Below are 26,724 nucleotides of genomic sequence, written 5' to 3'. Positions count from 1 at the left end.
CAAATTTTAAACCACCTACATTAAATTTCTCAATTAAAGCACTCACAACCACAAGGATGAAACTGACATTTTTTATATTTTTGTATTAGGAACAGAAATGGTTAGTTAAATGGTTAAATATAATATAAATAAATAAAAATAAAAATGAAAATGTCACTTGCATTCCTTTAGTTCTACATGTCTCAATTCTAAATTACCTTTATTAGTTATAATTATGTAATCAACATTAAAAGTTTTTCTCCTAGCAAACTTCTTTAAATAACAGTAGTATTGGAAAATTCATTGCTTAAAAATGAATTTCAACTGAAGCTTCTTTCCCTTCTAAGGATATTTCTGCATCAATTTTCTTGCCTTTTGATTTTAATTTTAATTTGTACTAATTGAGTGAAAATCGAATTTTATTTAACATTAAATAATTAATTAAACCAATAAAATTAAATCTTCAAACAATTATCTTTCATTGCAATAATTTCAATGTTCTAAAATTTGATACTGAAATAAATTAAACAAGGTTTTTGCCACATAATTATTTAATTTTATAGTCAGTTCAATTAAATAGTAAATATTGATATTTTCAATGCAACATTTAAAATCAAAATATTCTATTGAACGATATATCTAAGATGATGTAGCCACTACCGCCATTTCAACTGATAGCGATATTGAAAACGTGATTACTAAGGTGTTAGGATGTCACGTATCAGCCTGGAATCACGGAACAAACAGTAATTAACTATACTAGTGTCTCTGGTTGATTCACGAGCTATTGAGGTATTCATGACTAGCAGTGATGAATAATGCTCCATTGATTCGTTATCTCTCCATGTTGTCAAGTTGGATGTTCAATGAATCCATTATTGCATTAAATACCCTATTATTCTATAACAACGTGCTGGAAATGTCACTAAAATATCAATTAATAATTTGTCGCGTTTATCTACGTTGTATTATATAAATACAGGGTGTTCGACAACAGGTGGGCAAAATCTTAAGGGGCGATTCTAGAGATCAAAATAAGACGAAAATCAAGAATAACGAAATAGCGTTTGCGGCTTTGTTTTCCAGTAATTAACGTTTAAAAATTCGAGTAAAAAGCGCCTGAAACCTGCAATCCGCCCAGCACCGACGATTGAATGTCAGGTCAGCAGGAGTCGGTACAGTCATAACCAAGAATCGAAGCCAAATACAGCAGTACCGAGAAACAGAACAGCAAGAGGTAAGTTTCTACTATTCAACGATTCTTGGTTATGACTGTACGTTCCCCTGCTGACCTGTCGTTCAGTCGTCGGTGCTGGGCGGATTGCAGGTTTCAGGCGCTTTTTACTCGAATTTTTAAACGTTAATTACTGGAAAACAAAGCCGCAAACGCTATTTCGTTATTCTTGATTTTCGTCTTATCTTGATCCCTAGAATCGCCCCTTAAAATTTTGCCCACCTGTTGTCGAACACCCTGTATATGTAGGATCGGGAAATCGAGGACGAAGCAATTGGAACAACCCTTGATCTTTAAGAATGTTTAAGAATTTAATAATGCGTGCATAGAAAAAAAAATATAATCGATCAACGTTCCACCGACCTTGTCGCACGGCGGCTCTCTCCAGATTAAAAACAAAAAATTGACGTCGATCGTAACCGACGCGATCGCTCGAGACGCGACATTCCCCGCGATACGTCTCCTTCGGCCCCTTCAAATAAATTATGAAAATAAAATGTGTAGGCGTTTAAATGGAGGGGGAGAGGAGGGTTTCGTATCCCGGGTCGCCTTTAGTTCGGGTCGGGGACCGCTAGGTGGCGGGGAGATGATCGGTGACAGTGTTCTCGCAAGCGGTCGCCCGGCATGCAGTTAGAATGTAATAGAAATTCCGAATTGCGGTATGATAGGTGTTTAGGGCAGGGATCATCATTTGTCAGCCCCACTGACGAGTCTGTCAGACGATCCCGAGACGAAACGCCTTTTTCTCTTCTACAATTGACAGTACCAATTTAAATTTCAGTGTACACCTTATATTATTTCCATTTTCTAAATATTACGTTATTTCTAATAACCCTCGATTAGCAGGCCGTGAAGAAAGTTTCAATTTGAATTTAAGACCGGGTCTCGATTGACCCAGACTCCACTGTTTAAGAGTTAAATATTATTCATTATATTTATTAAAAATGCCTTTTTCTCTTCTCTCCTACAAATGTAAGTATTTTTCTATTAAACAATTTCTTTTAGCTTTTCATAAATTGATAATTTTTCATAATATTCAAAGTCTGAATATTCTCCAGTCTGATTATACGAATCTTCTTGATATTTCCATCCATTTCCTGTACTTATTACTTGACATTCGCCCGTATAATCTATCATTTCCAAAACAAACCATCTTCCATTATCCACATCCCCTCGTAAGGTTCCTTGCTGCAAAGCAGAGGCAGAATTGCGTATTTATTCGTGAATTTCATTCAACTTGAGCAGCCTTCGCTCGAATCAAATTTCTTGGGAACTTAATCACAGTTCTGAGCATCTGCTTACTCTATTATGTGTTTGTGAAACAAGACGATTGTCACGAGAATGACAAGGGATGTTAATCACGTGTCATCCTTCCATTTTTATGAGACTTGGATATGAAATAATCAATATTTGATAGATATTTCTTTTTAGAAAAAGAGGTTAACATTTAGGGGGTAAGAGTAGCGAAATTAGTGAAAATTGAGGAGGAGGAAAAATAAAATATTTTTACAATTTTATTTTGCAACATGGTATTCCATTTTTTAAAATTCAAATATTACGCAAATTATAAATTAAGGTCCTCTAAGACCATTTTACCTAACTGATAAATGCAACAAATATTTAAAATCTTGTGAAAATAATAAAAAGTTACATAAATTCAACGTTTAGATTTGGATTTAGTTTTAAGATCGAATTAAAAGTATTTACAATTGTTTGAGACATTTTTCTCAATAATATCGTACGTTTTTAAATATATTTAAATTTAAAAAAAAATGTAGATACCGACTAGATAGTAAACAATTATCAAAGCGAAAGCAGTTACGGTTTAATTCCACGCATGAGATTATGCCAAATTAATTTGTACTAATTGACTGACAAGTAGAATAGTTCATATGTGAGCTCAGGATACATGTATTACAGAAGTCCCCTTTATGCGATGAAATTAGAAAAAGAGGATCATCTCATTAACATTAATAAATTCTTAGATATTATAGGTTATAAAAGGTTTACCGACACACCCTGTAGATTATGAAAGTTCCTGATGAAATTCTTTCAGAACTTGTTCCAAGACGTGTTTTTAGTAAGGACTCCTCCATTATCATCGAATATCATCTACCAACTCTGCTCCACTTTCCGCGTATCTCGTCAAGGAACCCTCGTTTTTCTCATCGAGGGATGCGCAAAAAGTGTTTTCATCTAGAAGAGATTGACGTATACGGTTGCTTGCTTACCTTTCCTTCTGTCTTACACAGACACGGTATCTCTACCTCTCGGGGAGTCTCGTGGCTTTGCGTAATTTTTTCTACCCTCGTGGCTAGAATGACCGTTACTACTTTTTCACGTGAGGGTAGACGTTCATCGATCACGAGGAAGAGGATTCCACACTTGTCACCGCAGGATCGACACCTATTTACCGATACCTCTTTCGACAAAGAGTAATTGCCAGCTCTGGAACCTCCTGTCTTATCATCAAAGGCTTCCTCTATCATGAATACTCTGATTTGCAGGCGCGTGCCTCGCATAAATTCTCCAATGTAATCTCAGAATGGACTGGAGGTTCGTTTTAGATAATATGATTGGAAATTTTTCGTACACTTGTTATCCAATTATTTTGGCTAAGGAATGGCTGAACCAGGAATTCACCAGGCTCTGGCGCGACCACAGTCGACTCTATACTCCGTTCAACGAGACGAGTCACTAAGCACGTGAATAGGTCAGGGCCGACTTACGGGTTCCGAATCCCCACATCACATCGAAAGATAAGCCTGACCTTGCATGCAAGAGCCCTCGGCAAGGGACCATCATAACTTGGCCCTGAGTTGTAACATGTGGCAGCCAATGACCGCAGTCGTAGAGCCGATCACGTGAGTTGTGTGTTTTGACTTGGTGACTCGTCTCGATGAACGGAGTATAGTACTAGCCGTGCTGAAGTAAAAATGGCAACACCGCGGGAGTCCGGTCTGAATATATCAACACCTATCCTACTCTATCTGCCTCCCGGACTCCCGGACTCTCAGCCAATCAACGTCGTCAGACTCCCGACTACTCTCTGGACTTCACATAACCTCTTTGGTTTCGTTCCAATAATTTCGCTTATTTCAAGGTTTTTATTAACTTATATACACGTTCATCAATTCTTAAATGTTTCAATTTGATCCAAAGATGGTTTCATTTTGTTTCATACCTAAATTTTCTTGAAACCACTGTAAATATTTCAAATATCGTGCTTCACAACACCAAACTACTTTGAGAGTACACAAAATATATATCACATTTATAACAATTTTATACTACCACATCACTTCTATTTGCCATAGTTGCAACGTTTATATATTGTTTATACATAATTAACACAAAATAGTGTATTTTACTACAGCTTTTAATTAAAAAAGACGTTAATTACAATTCCGAGTACAGGACTCTGTTTTTGAAAATAGGACTCCCGATTGTCACGTGAGCGGTGTTGCCACGTTGTTCAGCATGGCTAGTACTAGAGTCGGCTGTGGCGCGACATAAACGGTATGGAACACACGAGGTCCCTTTTTGAGGGACCGTCGCAGAAGCTGGGTGATACATTAATTCACCTGGACAAGACGCAGTTGCGCTTGCTCGGGGGACTGGTGACAGGACACTGGTATACGAGGAAACACCTTGCACGCATGGGGCTCACTGTTGAGTCGGTATGCCCCAGGTGTGAGGAGGAGGATGAGATACCCCTCTACGCGCTCTTAAGATGCAGGAAGCTAGGGGCCTTTAGGGGATCAATCCTGGGGACCGTAGAGCTCTCATCGTTAAGCATCTTGGCTAGCCTGGTGCCGGTGCTTTTGCAATTTGCAACGGAAGCCCAGCTGCCAAGGCACAGCCAGTAAAGGGCTGTCTCGTGGCCCGGGTATAATGGTTCCTAAGGACTGAGTGCCTGGTTAGCCTCAAATTCCAGTAATAATAATCATTTGAACGTTATGGGTACTTTGTAAGGATTAATTAAATTATCCTGGTCTCTAATCTTGATACGTTTCATCCTTCCTTTGTAGCCCTTTTTAGACTTTTATCATAGAAATGTATATATTAAATATTTTACATAATTTCAATAGTAAAAAAATATTGTTATTTAATTCTTAATTACCGTGGCTTAAAAATGAGGCACTTAAAACCAAAGGGATGCAAGCAATATTCTGAACAATTTTTTAATTAACCTTTTCTCCTATGATTTATTTTATAGTTGCATCAATCAAAGCTAACTATTCATTGCTTGAATTTTGAAATAAGTAAAGAAAATTTAAATATCGTGTATACATGGCATTCAACGATCCTTGATTAGGCAAATTAGAATTAGAATTAAAATTCAGCCATACTAAAACTACCAGCCAACTTTGACACATTTGAAGTACAAGTTACGTCGTAAGTGTGACTTGATATTATATACTTTCCAATAAACAAACTACAGAATTTTGACAGAATCAAATGTGACCCTACCCTGACACTTCAGTTTTAATAAATTTAAATTTATCTTGATATTTATGAGAATACAAAATTGAAAAAAAGAAAACAAAATATAATGTTTCTATTCCTCAACCCTTGAACAGCGGACCCTTGATCAATCATGATCCAATTTTTCGAAACATACCCAGATATTAACTAAAAATTAAATGTATCATTTTTAAAGAAAAGATTTTCATGTATCAGAAGAATAGCTTTTAAAGGAACAATGTAAAGTTTAGAAAATGAAAGTAATATGAAAGAAAATAAATTAAATTAAAATTAGGCCCTTCTCCATGGTCCACCGTCTCAGTTCTATCCAATATAAGGTATTTTTATGATTTAAAATATTTATACAAAAATTAAAAAAATAATAGTTAGTAATAATCTATCAATGTAGAAGGATATATTATGTTTGATTCGAGGGATTAAAATGTGATGAAGTGGTAAGAAGTGATCGGTAGTGTGATGCTAGAGCTCTTTCGTGTTCTCCATTTTTGGTTCAACACATAACACTGATTTGAAAGAGATTATAATAGTAGTGATGGAGATTCGAAACTTCCTCTTACAAGTTTTCAAGAAACTCAAGCACGTTCGAGCTACAAATCACTTTGAATTTTATTCGAATCCTAAAAGTCTTGAAAGTCTGAAAGTCCCGATGATATCGAAAGTCTTGAAGAGTTTATCTTAGATTGCATTTGTCTATATTAGCTGTGCATTTGATTGCATAAATGCTTTAAAACCTTTTAATATCAAGCCATATTCAAAATCATTCAAATCTACGAAATGGGAAAAAGAAATGAAATGAAATATTTAAAAAATTAATAAAATGAAAATGTTTTTTCATAATTAATACAAAATTTGTGAAAAAAAACAGATTCTATTTTGTATTACATTTATTTAAAACTGTTCCTTTTAATCCATTTCTTGGTTTTGTTTTATTATTAATCGTATTACCTATCTTAAAAGAAAATGTATTTTCAGAGCAAGACTTTCTTAAGTCTTTAAATTTAGCGAAAATGTCAATGTCTTATATAATTAATAAAATTTTCACACACTAAATATTAATTATATTTTCTCAAATTTTGTTTGCAAACTTTTTTCTTGTATTCTTTGTTAAAACAGACTGTAAATCCTTGGAGTCTATTAGCATTAGGTATTATAGAATCAGAATAGAACTACTATTTTCACATAAATATGTATTGCAAAGATTTTAATGTATTTCAGATGCTTGAAAATTTAACCGAGGAAAGATTATGAATGTTCTAGTAATTTCAGTATAGAAGACCTAGATCTAAGGCTTTTCTTATGACATATTACTTGGCTTAATTATGGTTTCAAATTGATAATCTTGAATTGTAAATTTTTAGCTGTTTTAGATCAGTTGTTGAATTTAACTACTAATTTACTTATTTTATTCAATTTTTTTCTTCTTTTCAATTAAATGTTAAATTAAAATTAGAATTTGTCATTACTTAAGAAAAATGTTTTGTAGAAGAACATTTATGCATTTCCAATTTTATTTTAGCACCATGAAACTTATTTTCCCACAAACTTCCATAAGGCCATGAAAAATTTCAAGTATTAATTTTTCTAAATAAAATCAATTATATTGATATATTAAATTTAGAAGTCGTGGCTGTAATCTTTGTTCTGCTCTATAATAATATTAAAATACGAACAGAACATTTTATGTATTATAGAAAATACAAAGTAACTTAAGTAATCCTTCGTATTATAAAATTGTGTACCTAAAGATTCAAAAATTACCCAGCAATCAAACCATAGATCGCTATATTTTCATCAACCACCTATAAGTCCAAAATGTTAATATCTACCACACGATGCACATGCATTTCAAGCTACAAAATAAGAAAAAGCAAAACGACCTATCCGTGATACCAGATATTTCCCATCAATTAATATCAACTTTTCCGCAGCAACATTTCACCTAGGTATTTCGTTTAATCCTCGGATGGCGGACCATGGAGAGAGTCCCAATCTTACAAGTTTAATCTTGTATTTCATATTATTATCATTTTTTAAATTCCACACTGTTCCTTTAAAAATTATTCTTCCGATATATGAATTAAGATATTATTCTTGTACATATTTGTAAGTTTAGGTCTCAATTGACCCAGGGTCCGCTGTTGAAGGGTTGATACGAGAAAGTGGCAAACACCGTAAACAACACGTATCTAAAACGTACACAAATTCCACGTATCTTGAGCTTCGTTTCCCTACTGCGAACATATTGGAATCCCCTCCGAGGTATTAGCGCTGTAGATTGAATTTATTCCACCTATAGGTATGCAAATTTTTCTAGCTCTCGTCTCGACCGAGTTCGACGCGGGAAAGTCGTAATTTGTCGGTAGTACGCGACCAATAGCTTTCTTGCTCGTTCTTTTGCCTCCTAACCCCTAACCACCCTCTGCTACGAAATTTCATTCACCCTCGCTCGCACTCTACTCTTTGTCTTCGTTCATCGGTTCAACCTTTCTCCTCACGTTCTCGGCCGATCGCTCTTCCGTCACTTTCATCCCCAATTGCTTCCCTCTTTTTCTCCTCTTCTTTCATCCCTCCCAGCATTCACTTGTTATATCGTTCAATCTCAATTTGAATCGCAAGCCCAGTCTCGCTCTCGTCACATTTTCCTTCTCATTCGCGCCCAGAGAAACTGCACCCGTTCCTTTTTATCTCTCTCTCTCTCTCTCTCTCTTTTAGTCTGCTCTTTCGTAATTTCATTCTCTTTCGTTCGTCCCTTTATTCTGGAAACGATACAGATACCCTCCGTTATGCTTGAACTGCAGAAGCCGGGACAGTCGGCCGCGACGAGCGAGGCTCCGGGGATTGCCGCCCGCTACGACTCTGCCAACACAACAACAACAAGGCCGCTTCACGAGTCTAATTCCTAGGCATCTAGTTCGCTAGAGACTCGAGAGAAAATGGAAATTCGAGTACGCGAATGTTCTCGCCTTTCAACACCTTCTTTATAGCATATATTCTTTTTCAACTTTTTTTCGCTGGTCGATTGCGTGACTGTGTATCCTCGCTTTTTTATTTGCATTGAAACGCAGAGGTATAACACCGAGTATGGTAGGTTCTTTAAAGGAAAATACACTTTAACGGGAAAAGGCTTCTCCTTTCGCTAATAATACTGGGCAGTTATCACCTATTATGCCTGCAAAATTTAATATATAACTAAAGAAATATTAAATAAAATTTTCTTGAGTAAATGTTGATACAGGAATAACAAGGCTTCCTTACAGAGGTACAGAATTGAGTATGGAAGGCTTCCCTAAGGAAAATAGCGATGCAGAGGAATAAGGACCCTTCACTTGTTATAAAACTCGAGTTACCACTTACTATGTTTAATTTGTACTTATATAAATAAACAAGATTACCTAAATAAAATTTTGTAGAGTAAATTATTTATAGGCGAATGATGAAGTCTTCTTCCACTATATGTATCAAGTCTGGGTGACTTGCGGCTCGAGAACCAAATGCGACTATTGTAAGTACTTTCCCCACTTCTCAGAGACTCTCGCCATACGTGTGTACAGCGTGGTAGGAGAGAAGGAACTAGAAATTCATACTTACTTACATATAGGAGGTACGTTAATAGTGGGGGAATCGGCAAACTAGTGGCGGGGGTCGCGTATAGACAGCGGAGAAGGTGTTGCCCCCGACTGCACTATATCAGTATTTTCCTTACAGAAGCCTAACATACTCGGTGCTGTACAACAGACCTATCTAACCTGCGGCCCGCGGGCCACTCGTGGCTCTTTCCCCTACCACCGAGCTCGCGTTCGGCTACCCCCACTTTTCCAGTTGGTTTCCTGACTCTTCCAATATTTGACGCGTATTCCTAGTGCTAGTTACTAGAAACCGCTGTCCCACTACTGACACTACTGAATGATGGGGGAAGTCTGAAGCGGTAAGAATGGGAGCAGTGGCTCTTTCGTTTCTAGCAGTTAGACAAGCCTGCTGTATAGTATTTAAGTATCCTAAGATGGCGTTCTGTAGAGGGGCTCCCCCCTATATTGCCCTTGGAACCCGTGCTTGCGCAAACTCATGAATGTGGCAACAGCGCTAAAATTCAATAAATGCGCCCTCTGCAAACCATTGCTGAAAGTATAATGTCATGTAGATAGCTGTGGGGAGCGATGTAAAAATCCCTAGAGCTAAGTTGGTAATCGACCGAACTCTGGTCCGAGATTCGATTCGGGATACAAGTACAGTAAAAGCTGGATATATGCAACAAACATTGGGACCCAGACGTTGCATATATCCAGCCGAGGTGTCGATTCTGTATTAGGTGTCGAGGTGTATTCAGCCGCGATACCTATTCTATGTTCGTACACAACATGCGACGTGTTGCATGTTGCATGTTGCGTGTTTGATGCATCTTTGGTGTACACTGAGTTGCATTGAACTTGTCGCAGTGAAGTTGGCCACGCATTCACTTACCGACGCGGTGTGAATGTGTTGGTGCGCCAACTTCACTGCGACAACTTCGATGGAACTCACGAGGGGAACTACCCAAGTGTTACGCTCACTTATTAATGAAACTTTGCCACCTTGTAGAGCTCGTCGCCCTGAACACGCCTATACCCCCTTTTGGGGGCAGACGGCTAATTGTTTAAAAGATATTAACAATTAAAGTTAGTTACTACTTACATTGAGAAGCATGGCAGACTAACACATATAAATGCTTAGCTCCGCGGTAAAACGCTTGACTCACAATCTAACTGTCCACGGTTCAAGTCCATGGTTCCGAACTTTTTTTTTCTTTTTCTTTTTAATGATAATTTGTCTCTTTTTGAATAACTATTACAACTGTGCTATAATCATTGCATTTATTAATAGGTAATTAATTACATGTGCTGAAATTTTTATAGAATTTAAGTTATCTTTTCTATCCAATACGTACATTAACACCCTTACCGGATTCAGAATTTACACGCGTTTATTTGTTATTATTTGTTTTTACAAGTTCAATTTATTTAATTATATTTATTTAGTTACATTCATTTATACTACTGTGCAAATTTATAATTTATATTTACAACATTAGAAGAAGACGCAGAAGACATTAGTGAAAAATCCAAAACAATAGGACAGAAATTATATTCGTATTTTATGGAAATTAATTGTGTGTGTATAATAACAAATAAACGCTAGTAAATTTTGAATGCGGTAAGGGTGTTAATGTACGCATTGGATAGAAAAGATAACTTAAATTCTATAAAAATTTCAGTACATGTAATTAATTACCTATTAATAAATGCAATGATTATAGCACAGTTGTAATAGTTATTCAAAAAGAGACAAATTATCATTAAAAAGAAAAAGAAAAAAAAAGTTCGGAACCATGGACTTAAACCGTGGACAGTTAGATTGTGAGTCAAGCGTTTTACCGCGGAGCTAAGCATTTATGTGTGTTAGTTTGTCATGCTTCTCAATGTAAGTAGTAACTAACTTTAATTGTTAATATCTTTTAAACAATTAGCCGTCTGCCCCCAAAAGGGGGTATAGGCGTGTTCAGGGCGACGAGCTCTACAAGGTGGCAAAGTTTCATTAATAAGTGAGCGTAACACTTGGGTAGTTCCCCTCGTCAGTGTACGGCCTGCCTTATGTTTGGTATCATTTTAATCAGAAAAATCTCACACATGCGTTAGTAAAAGTTTCATTAAGAAAAAGTTAAAAATAAAGAGGTTTTATCGTTGAATTAGTATTAGTCACACCGATATAACAGTTCCGATCGTATTACACGGCTTCCTCGTCGAGCATCTCGGTTCGCTTAGGGGGATCCCCCCAAGTGGAGGGGATAGCGATGTTGCATATATCCAGCCAATCTTTCGTTACATATATCCAGCTTTTACTGTGTGCACGACGAGCAGTGGAACTTCGAGTTGGCTCGGCTCGGCAAAACTCGGGCGTGATCGGCAAAGAGGCAAACATACTCGTATCCTGGATCGAACCTCGGACCAGAGTATCGCCGATCATGCCAAATGTTGCCCTGTTGCCACATTGATGAGTTCACGCGTGCACGGGTTCCGAGATAAATGGTAGAGATTCGATAAAAGCCAAACGATCGGGACCAAACTTTCGTTTACATCGTGCAGATCTTTTTCGCTTTCATCGAATCTTTACTGTATATTGGTCAGTGATCCCCCAACACTTTTACGCGGGAAAATTTGAATTAATATTTATGTTATTAGTTATAATTACACAATATTCTGTATTTTGTTAACTATATATATTGAAAATAGAGGTTGCAAATATCCTTTAACATTTCATTTCTACACTGCTGCCTTAATGACTCTTTTCAACAGAAACGTGTAAACGCGTATATTTTATTAAATTTTTTATCAATTCGCTTCGTTACATTATTCTCTGCTGAAAGCTATAAAACATTTGTCGAATAACTCTTTTCTCTCTACAATAGTCATTGAGATATCATCAGAGGGGTGAAACTTTTCTGAGGGTGGTCATTTTAGCCAAGAATAATGCGTGTTCTCATACTTTTAGCTGTTCCATAAACTTATACGATGATAATATTCAAAAATTATGCATTTTACTAATGCTCTCTGCAAACAATCTTTTCAAATTTCAAAAATTATTGTAAAAGTTCAATTCTTTTTAGAACAACTTCAATTCTATTATCATTTTCTTATGCAATAAATTGGATTTTACTTCCTTTTACGCATAAGGATACGTACCGGAGTGCCCGTCTTCAATTTTGATAAAACTTGGCAGATATATTGAGCAGGTGAAAATAAAAGACATGTAATTTTTTGTAGGCGCCAAATTACAAGTTTAAGAGTTGCAACTTTTTTAAACTACAAGAATACGTCATCTCGTAAACTAATCCTTTTGACTGTTCAAAAAAATTCAAATCATGTAGTTCAAATTAAAAAAATTATTCTCTTTCAAAAGAAATGTTGATAGTTTTCAGACGTATTTTATCTATTATGATGTAAGATCAGTTTTAAGCATCGGTCAATAAAAATCTTTAATTTGGTTGATTGATTAACATCTACGATTAAGAAAACTTATTATGCTGAGAATCGCAATTGATTTAATCAGTTGATTGAATTAGTCGTCAATCATTAATTATAAATATTAATGGTTAATCAACAATCATTTATTACAAATATTAATTACTAATTATGTACACATTGTTAGTTTTTAATTGAAACTTAATTATGATTCTATTTAATGTGTGCGTCTTGTAAATCTTGGTTATCCTAGTTACTAGGACCTAGTAAAAATAATATTTAGGTAAAAACAAGTTTTTTTTATTATAATTCTATTATTAGTTTCATCCCTCAATATCCCTTTTTCAAAGTTAGATAGTTTCAAAGGTATTTGAAAATGAACGACAATTTGTATTTGAATATTAATTTCACGACTAAGAAAATTTTAATAATTAATTGTTACTTTAACTAACGATGAAACACCTACTACTTTAATCATTTATCCAATTCTGCACGAAATCTTTACTTTAATCGTTAATTAAATATTTAAATATCAACGTAATAGTTGATAATTAATTGTATTAATTATTACGCAACACTGTCTATTGAAAATAAAAAATAGAAAGGATGGTATCGTACTAATAATATAATGTGCGGTACCAAATTCAAAGCTTGATTTGGATAATTAATTAATAATTAACACGTTGATTACCATAATGATCACCGGTGATCAGTGTCTCAGATTTCATGTAATTGAATCATTAGACAATAAGAAAAAGAAAAACAAATCGTAAATATCATTACCATTATTCTAATATGTAATACAAAATACCAAACTGAAATTTTTAATTTAAAAATTCACCCATTTAGAGCGTAACACTTGAGCTATCGGCGTTCAATGTACATTGAATTTAAATTGAAAGTAAAGTAGAAAAATAAATAAATAAAAAATGCAACCTAAACTAGCATGTACAATAATTCTTTATCTTAACAAAAGTCGACGTAGATTTAAAAAAAAAACAGAAACATTTTAATAAATTCCACAATTTAAAATAAGAAACTTAAAACCTGTTATTTTGATCTCGTTGGTAGTTCTAATTTTTAATAATTAATGTTTTAATGCGTCTGACCTGAACACGTCCATTTCTACTATGGTAGTCAACGTGTTAATAATTTAATGTCTTAGGTACAGATGTCCACCTTTACCTTCAACGTCTTAAACACGACGTTATTTTAAAAAATTTATACGTCTGACCCAAATAAACTATAACGCTTACTTGAAAATATTGAAAAAACATAAATTTTGTATAGCCCATTTTGAATAACAAATATCACTTATAACGAATTTATAGCTGATATAGCTTCATGAATAAATTGCCTATTCCATCGGTAATAACCTAATACGTATGAGTTATTTGTTCTTCAACGGTTTCGTTCTTTTTTTTTTCATCACACTGTCCTGCAACTTCAGGGATTGATTAATGGAAAATTTGAACGCGTGGCGTTATTAAAGTGCCTTCCTGTTATCAAATTTATCGGAAAAACCATTTGGACCGGTGACCAGCAAACAAAGGACCTCGAAAAAAAGCTGGTAGCTGGATTTACTTTTCCATATTCATTAGTTCTATCCGATTGTTCCAGCTTATTCGAGCTTGTTTGCTTTTTCACGATTCTACAGCGGGCTAACTTTTCAGCTTCAGGAAATATATTCCAGGTAGCATCGAACGTTTTCTGCGATACTTTGCAGAAGATTGTCCTTTCAGCGAATAATACTCATCGTGATCTATTATCGTGTAAATCTGTTCGATAGCCGTTTTATAAAAACGAACGCTAATAACGCTATTATCATCGACAATGAATTTTGATTTCACGCAGGAAACAGGAAACCGGCGAAGAATTTTAAACAGACAGATATTTTATCGTTAGAAACCTCGACACAAATGGGCAATAATCTTTATTCATTTTATATTGTGTTGAGAAGAGCGAATTTATATTGACTTTGTTAAACATTTAATGCAGAAATTGAAAATATTGTTAACCCTCGGACAGCAGTCCATGAAGAGAGCTCCAATTTTAATTTAATTTTTTATTTTATATCGAAGCTAATGTAATACTATTAGCAATTATAATTTCAAAATTATTATTTTTTAAAAATTATTATCTCTTTTTTAAATTGTTGGGTTACATATCATGAAGTGTTGAATTTTTTAAAAAGGAATGAAAATTGTTCTTTTTTTTTTTATTCAAGCTAATATTGTAGGATGCCGGGGGAAAAATTATGACGTTTCGTCTCAGGAACCGTCCACTAGAACTCGTCAGTGGGGCTGACGTGGACTGTCCATGCTCCAGACGCCTGGATTCTATATTCTCAGATGTTATAAGGCCCGTGATGGAGCGCTTGCAAGAAAGGATGGAGTGTTACTCGCGCGACACCTTGCGGCCATCACGGGAAAAAGGTCCATATTTCGCTTATAACTCCACAATATTTTATTTCATTGTATGACTCTTTTCTTAACGCGATTTCAACAAAAAGTTTCTTCCACAAAGAAGATTTGAATCTTTTAAAGACACAACGTTTTCGCATTGCAAAATGTTTTATTTAGTCTGCAAAATTTCAAACTGCCGTTCAAGTGATAATTCATCGGCCATTTCTCAGTCCAAATCATTTAATTTTTGCAAGATCATACTAGCTGTATTTGTATTAATTAATGTAATATCCGTTATGGTAAATTCATAATTTATAACTAATAATATTAATGCGTATTCGTATTGCGATATTGTAAAAATCAATAGAGAACTATTCTGACCTAACCCAATATTTCACTAAACTTTAGTGACTAAGGTAAACCACTAGGTGCTAGACAGTAAAGAACACCATTTATGGGTGTCTTACTCGTTAAAAGTATTTAGCGCCGAAAGGATTAAGTCCGTGTCATCATTTGTCAGCGATAACGGCAGTAAACGTTTCGAGGATGAAAAATTTAAAAGGCTGTAATCTTCCTTTAATAAACTGTTATAAATATTCCTAGTTACTCTTATCTCTAATGCTGGGGCCACATCTGCGTTAACGTTCAACAGCCATAAACATTTATGCAGTAACTACAACAACGCGACGCAATATGCGTGAAGTCTCTATTAATATTAACGAAAAATTTTGCATAATAAAATTTCCGCAAAATCAGAATCGTAAAGACGCGTCGTCATTCCATTCTCTCTCAAGTCTCCGCGTATCGATAGGTGAGATCTAGCTAGAGGTGTCCGCCGGCCTGGCGAGCGCGCCATTTATCCGTCGAGCAACCGAACTAGAAGAAATGCGCGGGAAGAGGGAAAAACAGAAGCAAGAAAAGTGTGCAAAGAGAAATTATGCGATGGTAGAGATGGTATTATCACTCACTCGGCGTTGGTTTCCGGCGTGGGTAGATCGCCGATGGTGGTGAGGGTTAGGGTAGACCAGTACAGCGAGCCGAGGTACTTCCTGGTGAGTGTGGCGTACTCGCCCGGTCGGTACGGGTAGACCCAGTCTCCTTGGAATCCTTCCGCTTCGCTGAGCAAGTAGTAAAAGCAACCGAACCAATGGGCCAGTATCAACAGTATGTGTATCAAGTTCAGCACGCGCCACAGGTTCGGATAAACAGTTCGCGACTCGACCATGTAATAGTAATTGTACACACGGTAGATCTTCAAGAACCTGGGGAACCGTAGCATGGGATTGCTGCCCAGGTTGACTTGAAGCAGATCGAGCGGCAACAACGCGAGCAAGTCCAGAATGAACGACTTGGACTTGAGGTAATGGCCGGCCAGCTTCTTGCTGTCGTAGACCATCAAACCTTGCTCGAGGTATCCGGTACGGAATTGCACAGCCACGTCGAGGAAGAACACCAGGTCCGTGAAGCCGTCGCACGCGAGCCAACCGGCCGGCGCCAGCGCCTGTAGTTCCGGCAGGCTCTGTCGCACGATCAGCGTCCACAGATTGTATAGCACGCAAGCGGACAGAAGCATCAGCCAGTAATAATAGAAATTCTCGTCCGGATTCACCACGGTCTTCGGTGGTTTCTGAGGTCTCCTCGATCGTCTACGACGACGACCATTCGAGTCCTTATCGTCAGCCGCGTCACCTTCGCCCTCGCCAGTGTCCAACGTCTCCTGGCTCTCCGGGATCTGCCTGGTGGAGAATCGTTTTAGAAACGAGTCTTCGCGTTTCAGGGGTGGCTTCTTCTGAATCGTCGAGATCGCGGACGATAGCTGCACCGTAGTGCGCAGCTTCATCCAACGCTGGTTGCTCTTCGTTCTGCGAACAGAAAGAAGAATAGATCGCCAGTGAAGGACGGAATGGACGGTGGTGAATCGATGTCCTTACGAGGTCAGAGAAGTTGCCCTCGATTCTGGCTCGAAGAGATTACAAAGGACGTGTTTACGGTTGTTTAACGAGAAACGGACTCGTTACTTTTTGGATAACGCTAACATTACTTGGAGAAAGTTCGCGTCTCCTGGCGCTGATCGATTCGGGGATTGTCCCTGTTAGGTTTGTTGGAAAGTTCTATTTGTTTTCTAACAGGAATTGGAAACCAAGTTTCCAATCCTTTTTCTGGTTTCACAACTACTACAGAGTAGTAGTTAAGAAAATATTTTTTTAGCCACCGAGTTCATAACTTGGTGGGAGGATAGACCATTAAGTTGAAAATCAAGAAATATCTGTATGGTTCATTTAAATTCATTTAAATTTAAAAGTATGGTTCATTTAAATTGATTCAAAGTTTGTTTAAATAGAAAACATTTTATAACATCAATTTAAATTAAATTCTGGAATTGAAAGAGAAACAATGTTTGGAGGAATAGAAAAAGGAAAATCTATTTGGTAAATAGGAAATAAAAGAAGAATATAGAAGAATAAAAGAAATTATATTGTTATTATTAAGAACAGATAGAACTTTCCAATGAGCCTATCAGTTTTCAATGAAAATTGAACAAAATTACTTGCTTCACCCATTAAAAAATTTAAACCATTTGCACCGTTCCATTTTCAAATAATCACGTGCATTCTAATGACGTAAAAAAAAAGCAACAGTAGAGTAAAATAAAAATGAAATTCAAAATTGTTTATAACTGAGATTCAACATCGCGAGCCGCATATTTAATTTCCACTTTAATGGTTTTAAAAAATTGTATTTACGAACGTAAATTAGAGTTCACAACGAAAAAAATTTGTCTTTAAACGTGGTAAATTTCGGTTGGAAGAAAGAAATAATGTATGATCAAAGAAATTTCAAATTCTGCAGTGTTCTCGAGCACAAAGACGCATATAATACATGTACTATCTCCAGAGAGTTGTCGCAAATGCTCAATATTCACCATTCTGGTAAATAGCGATTGTGTGCTGGCCGAATTTCCAGTTTATCGTTGTTCATGTTGCAATCGAGGATTCAACTTGGAATCCTCGTGTTTTGCGTAATATCAGATCATGTATACGCAATGCTAGGTCATATATTATTTGAAGCATTTAGAACCAAATGGATACAAGTGACATCTGTTTATTTATTTGCGATATTATATAATGTCGACATGCGATATGCGATAATCTTTTCTATTTTTTACCAAAAATTTACAAAAAATGTCACTTGCATCCCTTTGGTTCTAACAAGGGACATTACCCAATCGACACACGCCGATTTTGATGCCCTTTGAGTATGACATAGAACTCAAAAAAATATTTGACACGTATTTTTTTTATCCTCAATCGTCCATGCTGAAGGGGTGAAAAAATGACAAAAATAGATTATTTTTCAATATATTTTTTAAACAAATAAATGTATCAAAAAGGTGGCTACATAGAAAAATTTGCTGTTCAAAAACACACAAATTCCATCTTGAATTTTTCGCGTACACCTAATAGTTCCTGAGATATTCAAGAAAATATGTTTTGCAACCCCAACTTTGAGGGCTATTTTCACCCCTTCAGCATGGACGATTGCCGATAAAAAAAATACGTGTCAAATATTTTTTTGAGTTTTATATCATACTCAAAGGGCATCAAAATCGGCGTGTGTCGATTGGGTAATGTCCTTTGTAAGTGCCTCTTTTCAAATTTCTAGCAAATAGTAAATAGTTTATTTTATTTCAAATCTTGTCTATAAGTTTGAAAATAAAATATGTAGTTTTCACAATTATGCAGACATTTTATTTGTACAGTGGACTCTCGTTATATTGCCACGTGAACGAGCTGACTTTCACACAGATTTTCAAGCATTTTATAATGCTACTCTTTCACCATCATAGCCTATGAACAATTTAATCCCTCTTTACCACTCCAACTAAAAGTTTGAAAATTTTCCGCCCCTATGGTCCCGTCCGCGACAATGTAACGAGAGTCTACTGTAGTGCTCAAATATGTATGTGTTAGGTATATGTATACTTTTTTTTCTTTCTGAAAAAATCAACAGATGGTACAATTACTTGCAATAATAGTAATATTGTGGAATTAGAATTAGTGCAATATTTAGGCAATAAATAGTGTTTTGACTTTGTTTCTCTGCATGTTTTCTTGCATGTGAGTTCTGATAGTGGATACAAAATTTATGAAAAGTAGGAAATATGCAACGAAATTATGCGGAAATATTAAGAAATTAACCCTTCAACAGCGGAACTGGGATCAATCGTTATCCAATCTTATCAAACAAGGATATTAACCTAAAGTTAAATGTATAATTTTTAAACGAAAGACTTTCATATATTAGAAGAATAATTTTGAAACGAACAGTTTAGAAAAAGAAATTAATATGAAATACAAAAATAAATTAAAATTGAGGATCTTTCTGTGGTCCACCGTCCAAGGGTTATAAATGGCGTACATGTATGTATACGTGTAAGCGTATAACATATGTAAGCAAGGCATCAGGCCCGCGATATCGCGTGCTGAACAGTGAACGTGTTACAAATACTGATTAGCTATAATTGTACGGAATCGGTTTGATATTTTAAATCAATTCTTTAACTGTACAACGGCATAAAAAGAACTCTATGCAAAATCAATTATTATAGGTACATCATTTTATTATTTTGATTACTTATAACATGATCTGATACAACGCTATTTAATGCAATTCAAAATTGTTGGAATTGAATTTGATAATATGTATTTGATAGATCCAATATTGATATCCCAAGAGGTATTGCAAACCTACCTTCCATTTTTATTAACAGTTTTTCATCGAGCTGTTCTTTTTTTGTGGTAAAAATACAAGCTGGTGAAATGTGTATTTTAAAACAATATAGTGAATTTTTATTTAAATGATTTAATTGTTTATGTGAAAATATAATTTATTGCTTTTTTTTGTATGTACAGAAGGAAACATCTAAAAGTTTTATTTCAATTTATAATTTCAAAGGAAAAACAAATTTGTTTATAAGTATAGTTTCCGATATTCTCAAAGCTCTCAGTATTCTTTTTTCTTGAGCTATAAAAAATGTATATTAAAAGTGATATTTAATATAATTTTAGTGTAATTTTAAGTTTCTTTGTACATACTACTCAAAGTAAAGAAAAACAAAAAAAATATAGTAAGTAAAAATTAATATCTAATATATTAGACATAAAGTATATATACTTACATATATAGAATGCAATAATATTCTAATTTAATTATTTACTGAAATTCAGTGTTCTAATTTTCACCTGATTTCAATATAAAAATAAAAAATAAGGATAAGTTGGTGTACGAATCTAATAATTAAAAATTGGACTGTTTTAGTATTCTTGGTGTCATATTTTTGTACCAATAAGTTAACCATAACAATCATTCAATCTATTTTCCATATTTTTCCTTTCTTTTTTTAATTTTAATAAGCAATCTCAAAGATTTTGTCATGCAAATTTTTACAAAAATATTTAAACGCTTGCATTCTACATTATTAACAAACAAAACACACACGTTGAATCATATTAAAAAATAATACCATAACCAGTGGCGGCTCGCGTATAGGCACTGTGGAACTGCAGCACCCCTTATTTCCACTTGATATTATCGATAGCATTTAATATAATGAGTTCATTTTTCTTTAATTCTTTCTTTGTACTTGTACAATATATAATCCTTAAGCTTAATGTCAGTAGTCATCCCCCAGTTTATGAAAAAGATACAAAAATCTTTGTATGGAACTGCGCACTTCACAGTTCCAGCGGCTCGGCGTGGTGTTAGACTGTGTACGCATGCGCACATAGGAAGCTGCGCGCGAGGCTGCGCGGGAGAGAGAGAGAGCACTGTCGCTCCCGCAATGCCGGTTTTTTAAAACAAAGGCTAAAAATTATCTAAAGCAATACCCTCACTAATTTTAACCACGAGCCGCCACTCACCATAATCAAAGTAATATACGAGTCTTGCGAAGGTGAAGAATTAGTAGAATATTGTATGTGAAGATACTATTCACGAAAGCTACAAATGTCTGCATTGGTTCATGTTCATATTTATGATTAGTTGAATCCCCTTTGAGATTAATCATCGTCTAAACTGACTATTTGTCTTATGAACAGTATCAAGCAAATCAGGCTTCCCTAGGAGAAATAATGGCGTTAGAGGAATAGTAGGAGCCCTCAAAATCTTAATTTTGACGATATTAATATTAAAAGTGATTTAGAAACAAAATAATGTAACTTCTAATTATTAAATATTATAAAATCTAGTATATAATTAAGAAATATTAATAATAATATAAATGTAAAAAATTCTTCTGCGTAAATGTTCTTACGCAAGCGGGAGGGAGCCACAGACTATCTTCCTCACATTGCCATTCTCCCTACGGCTATGCATGGGGAGAGGCGGGAGTTCTGGGAAGGGCTGGGTACCTTTTTCTGTAAGGTCCTTTAGGAAAAGTGGCTTTTATTACCAATATTTTTGATTTATATAGTAAATTTTATAACATCTCAAATTAGTAATTATATTAATTTTTCTAAATTAATCTTTATACAATAATAATAAATATTTTCAAAATTAGGATTTTGAGAATTTCCTCTTCCTGTTATTTTCTACAGGGAGCCTACCATGCTCGGTATTGTACATACCACAACTTTTTTTATTTGCAACCATATACTTACATACTGTAATTACAATTTATTTTTGAAATGTGAGCACAATGTGTACACTCCATTTGTTAGCAATTCAGAATGCAAACTACTACAATTCTTTTATAAACGACATTTAAATATCTTCTCGTATACACACAATTAAACACGTCCAATGCACTATTGTACCACTGTTCTAAGGAGCTTTCGAGACAATTTATAGGTGTCTTTGTAGGTCTCAAGAATTTCAAAGCTCGCTTAATGTAACCAAGATAAATTGGTCCAAATCAATTCACCAGCTTCATGAAAATAATTTTTCATAGAAAGAAAAAGAGAATGTTAGATCACGTATGTTCATTAGACAAGAAGATTAACTAATAGAGATTCTAGTCAAAAATCAGTTTCATTTGCATTTTAGTAAAACGCATTCCACACTGGGTTCCTTCGCTCGGTGCATCGTGCAATCCGTAATTGACACATTAAAATAAATAAGAAAAAACATAAAAATGGTTCACGTTCGCTTGAGTGGCCGAATCGTTGTCAAACCATACCCATGCATTTCATAGGATTCGTAGTCAAAGGGGCCATGTCTCTTTGAAATATCTCGTTGCACACTTTTCGCTATCAAAAAAACGTGTAACTATGATAATCGTTTGCAAGCAGACATATCAATCCTAATTTCGTTCCATTCGCTAAACCCAGTGAAATGACAATCTGTTCGCGCGATAGACAATCAACGATCTCTTCTTTCCAATTCACTTAATTAGTTCTCTAATTCTATGAAAAGACAGTAGTAGTAGACAGTGAGTGATTCTTGCTTGAAAAAGTAAGAAGTGAGCGAGAATTCGAATAGATTCAGTTGAAGTAATCAGAGCATCAGATGGATGAGAGGCAGACAGACAGACAGACAGACAGACAGACAGATATAAACAAACAGACAGAGACAGAAACATCGAGAGAGTTGTCAAGTTAGACAGAGGTAAGAATGAAACTAAAGGTAAAATTTTATTATGCCACTACGCATTCTTTAATCGTTAATACACCCATGTTTAGTGTACATATTGTGATGTATAGTTTGCACGTGTGTGTTTGAGAGCATACAGAGTGTCAGGAAAAGGGTTCATGGTGTATCAGTTAGATAATAATGTTTAATAAATGTGTGTCGATAAATAAAACCTTCCAAAGTCGTCTGTGAACTTTTATTTTTTCTTTTATTTTTAAACAAATTTTATCTTATAATAAATGATGCTTAAAATGTTCTATATTCAAATTCAACATTTTAAGCACCACCTAATCTAATATTTTTATGATACTTATATAGGCTTATTTATTATCTATGTTTTCAAATTTTTGGTAAAACTATTAATAGTTTAATAGGTAATACTGTCAAATAGAGGTGAAATGACAGTCAGAGTGTTCAAGGATATTTGTTTAATAATATCAGATTATTTTTATTAGAATAGTATTAGATAGTTTACTAATACTGTTTTAATTGGTAACATTACTATTAATACTATTCTATAGTAATATTATTAGTTAATGATATTAGATGTTATTTAACGCTAATATTACTTAAAAGTAGTATATTCTAACTAAAAATATGTATTACTTAATATTAGTACTATCTGATAGTAATATTTAAAATAGTATTACCATTAAGTAAGCCTAGTATTAAGTAACAGTATAGTTTAAAGTTTAAAATAATATTACTATTAATTAATACTAGCAATAAACAGTATAGTTATTACTTAGTATAGTATAAATAATAATATTACTTATTATTGTAATTATCCTAATCAGAAAGTGGTGGATCAATAACTTTGTTCACCTCAAACATTTACATTATTTGTTAGAACATGGATAAATGTTAAACATCAAAGTTGTATAGAATAGATTAAAGAAAATATTCTTTGTGGTGAGTGATCAATTCTATTTTCTCAGTTGGAGTAATATACCTGTTATTTTACATTTAAAGCAATGGCTATTACTTTGGAAGCACTGTAGTCGCTACTGACGCAACTAGGTAGGAGTCAAAGTGGGTCAAAAGTGGGACCTTATCAAAACTTTAAGATTCTAAAAATCCACAATTCCAAAATTCCAGACTTCTACAATTTCAAAATGAAATTTTAAAATTTCTATGGAACCTGCTCCACTCCGAAAAAATCCTGGTTACGTTAATGGTAATCGCCTAAATATAGGGCTACCTTTGAGAATATTTGGTAAACATACAATCCAAACAAATCAATTCATTATTTATTATTGTTCTTATGAATGTATTTAAAATTTTAAACGAAAGCCTGCAGCTAAATTTTAATAAATTTTTAGTAGACCCCTCGCTGAAATGTGTTACGGTACGTTCATTGTTACAACATTGACAATGTTTATACTGTACAATTAATCTAGAGTCAAATTAGAAAACTGTTTAATATCTAGAAACTTATGTCTATTATGGTAACAGAAAAAGGTAGATATTTCAAAAAACATGGACTGCTAAAAAGTTCACAAAAAAACGCAGATATGAGGTTCTACACAGTAGAACAGATTTTTAGGTTCTAAATATTTTGATCTAGATTACAAATCAATCATATAATATGATCACTGTTAACGTTATTAATCAATTAGTGAATTTGATTCAAAATTTTTGTTCCCATTTTTCAATATTCTACATACATCAACCATAATAAATAATAGATTGATTTATTGGCATTATTTGTTTGAGAAAAATTCTTAAAAATGTCCCTACTTTTCAGACCTTTATTTCCAAAATAATAGTTACTGCGCTAAATATAAATAATATATCACTCCACTAAAAAAAATTCAATTGACCAACTCAAAAAAATTATTTTCATTACTTTATGTAATATAAGTTTCATGTACGAAATTTTTCCATATTATCACAAATAACATAAATATTTCAAGTTCCAAACGAACAAAATTATTTTCCCTCCCTCTATAAGTAAGATCATAATAGAACACTATTTTTTATAGCTCTGAAAACGTTCCTTTTCTCGACACACGTTCAATAAATATTGCACATCCAATTCAGCAATTGTGTGCCCTAAACCCTTCGTTTGAACACTCTGTATAGGTGTGATAGTTTATACGCAGTGTGTGCAGGCGTTTAGTACATAGTCGCTCTAAACACGGTACACTTGAAAATCAGTTGTTCTTCTCTAATCATTCAAAAGATAGCAGTTAGAGAAGGGGCGCTCAAACACGTTGCATACACGGGCGTCTGACTTGTTGCGGGTATCGTGTCTACTACTGCCATTTATCGATCGGCGATTGGCAGTGGGAAGGGAAGCAACGCGAAAGAAGCCCTCCCCACTCTTAAAGATCCTAGCCTGGGACGAGGACGTACTGTGCGCTCGTGAAGAGATGGTCCGCACTTGGAATGTGGGTCATATTACGAGTCATCCTTTTCTAATACAGGTTCTACCATTTATCTCGGAACCCGTGCACGCGTGAACTCAGGAATGTGGCAACAGCCCAACATTTGGCATGATCGGCGATACTCTAGTCCAAGATTCGATTCGGGATACGAGTATGTTTGTCTCTCTGCCGATCGCGCCCGAGTTTTGCCGAGCCGAGCCGACTCGAAATTCCACTGCTCGTCGTGCATACTCGTATCCCGAATCGAATCTCGGACCAGAGTTCGGTCGATTATCAATTTAACTCTAGGGATTTTTACATCGCTCCCCACAGCTCTCTACATGACAGTATACTTTCAGCAATGGTTTGCAGAGGGCGCATCTATCGAATTTTAGCGCTGTTGCCACATTCATGAGTTTGCGCGCGCATGGGTTCCGAGATAAATGGTAGACCCTGTATAACTGCGGAACACATGATTCATGCAGTCCTGACATTTGCCGAAATGATCATATCTACGAATAAATTGATGCATATATAGTGGAAATCTCCTCTTTCTTCTCCCAGAATGATCCCGTATGCCATCTCGTCGCGAGCGGACAGTAGATTAATTTCATACTGATTGGGCTAACTTTACACGATCACAATTTTTCTACAAGCTTCGGTGATCCACGGTATAGGACACGGCTTGCCAGTAGTTTGACAATAGGCACTAAATCTTGATTCACGAAATCATAGAAACGTTCGTTAAAAAACCTGTGGTCATGTAAAGTCAGTCACTAGCTGAAGGTGCCCAGTCGAAATCGTTACAGCTAGGAGTACCTAACGCTAAAGCTACCTCCCCACTCTTAATTACTCTCACACGAAGCAACTTGTACAGTCCACCGATCACAAGAAGTCTCGCAGGACTGCACATCGACTGACCTCCTAGTTTTACACGAACCTAATTAGTAGATGTGACCGCTTCGACCAATCATATGTCACGACCGAAAGTACGTGTGAACTGAGGTGGGGCGCGAACAATCAAATTGCGTTATTATCATGAGACTTGTTGTGATCGGTAGATAGTATGCACTTCGAGCCCGTAACATGCACGCGTCCAAATATGGGCGTAGACGGGCACCCGTGCCCAGCGCCCGCGCCCAGCGCCCGCGCCTGGCTTACCACTTGCTGAGCGCCCCTGGGTCAGAGAGTGAGAACAGTGTTAAGCATCAGCATTAGAGGTGGGCGAGTACTCGATTTATTCGAGTACTCGAATTTCGAGTCACACAATGATCGGTCGGACGAGCCGAGTCAAGCGCTTGAATTTGCCGAATTACTCGAAATCGACGAACTGCTTGAAACAAAAGCGAGCTACTCGAAAAAATCGAACTACTCGAATATTCGAGCTGAAAACTCATCTTCAAGTAAATCGAAGTTTTACGACCAGTTCGTCGATTTTGATTAATTCGGCAAATTCAAGCGCTCGGCTGAATCGAAGCGAATTCAGCTCGGTTTGTAAATTACGAGTACTTGCACACCTCTAATCAGCATACGTTGAAAAATAAACATTATTATTACTCCGTATCACCAAATAGAACTTCTAATCTAAAATAACACTTACGATTACATAGTCACCGATATTTTCACTC

General features: G+C 35.3%; 1 protein-coding gene across 1 annotated transcript in view; it reads right to left on the bottom strand.

Annotated features, from left to right (window-relative positions):
• Positions 1 to 26,724, bottom strand: part of LOC117605966 (uncharacterized) — a 358,528-nt gene that overhangs the window by 75,851 nt on the left and 255,953 nt on the right. The window contains exons 4-5 of the mRNA XM_034327865.2: positions 16,067 to 16,960; positions 8,477 to 8,557 (exon numbers count right to left, since the gene is read on the bottom strand). Of these exons, the coding sequence (XP_034183756.2) occupies positions 8,477 to 8,557; positions 16,067 to 16,960 (975 nt within the window). The remainder of the gene's footprint in view (positions 1 to 8,476; positions 8,558 to 16,066; positions 16,961 to 26,724) is intronic.

The sequence above is a fragment of the Osmia lignaria genome, chromosome 2 (assembly GCF_051020975.1).
Source record: "Osmia lignaria lignaria isolate PbOS001 chromosome 2, iyOsmLign1, whole genome shotgun sequence".
NCBI lineage: Eukaryota > Metazoa > Arthropoda > Insecta > Hymenoptera > Megachilidae > Osmia > Osmia lignaria.
The sequence above is the reverse complement of the archived record's forward strand: the minus strand, read 5'-3'. Positions and strand labels throughout refer to the sequence as shown.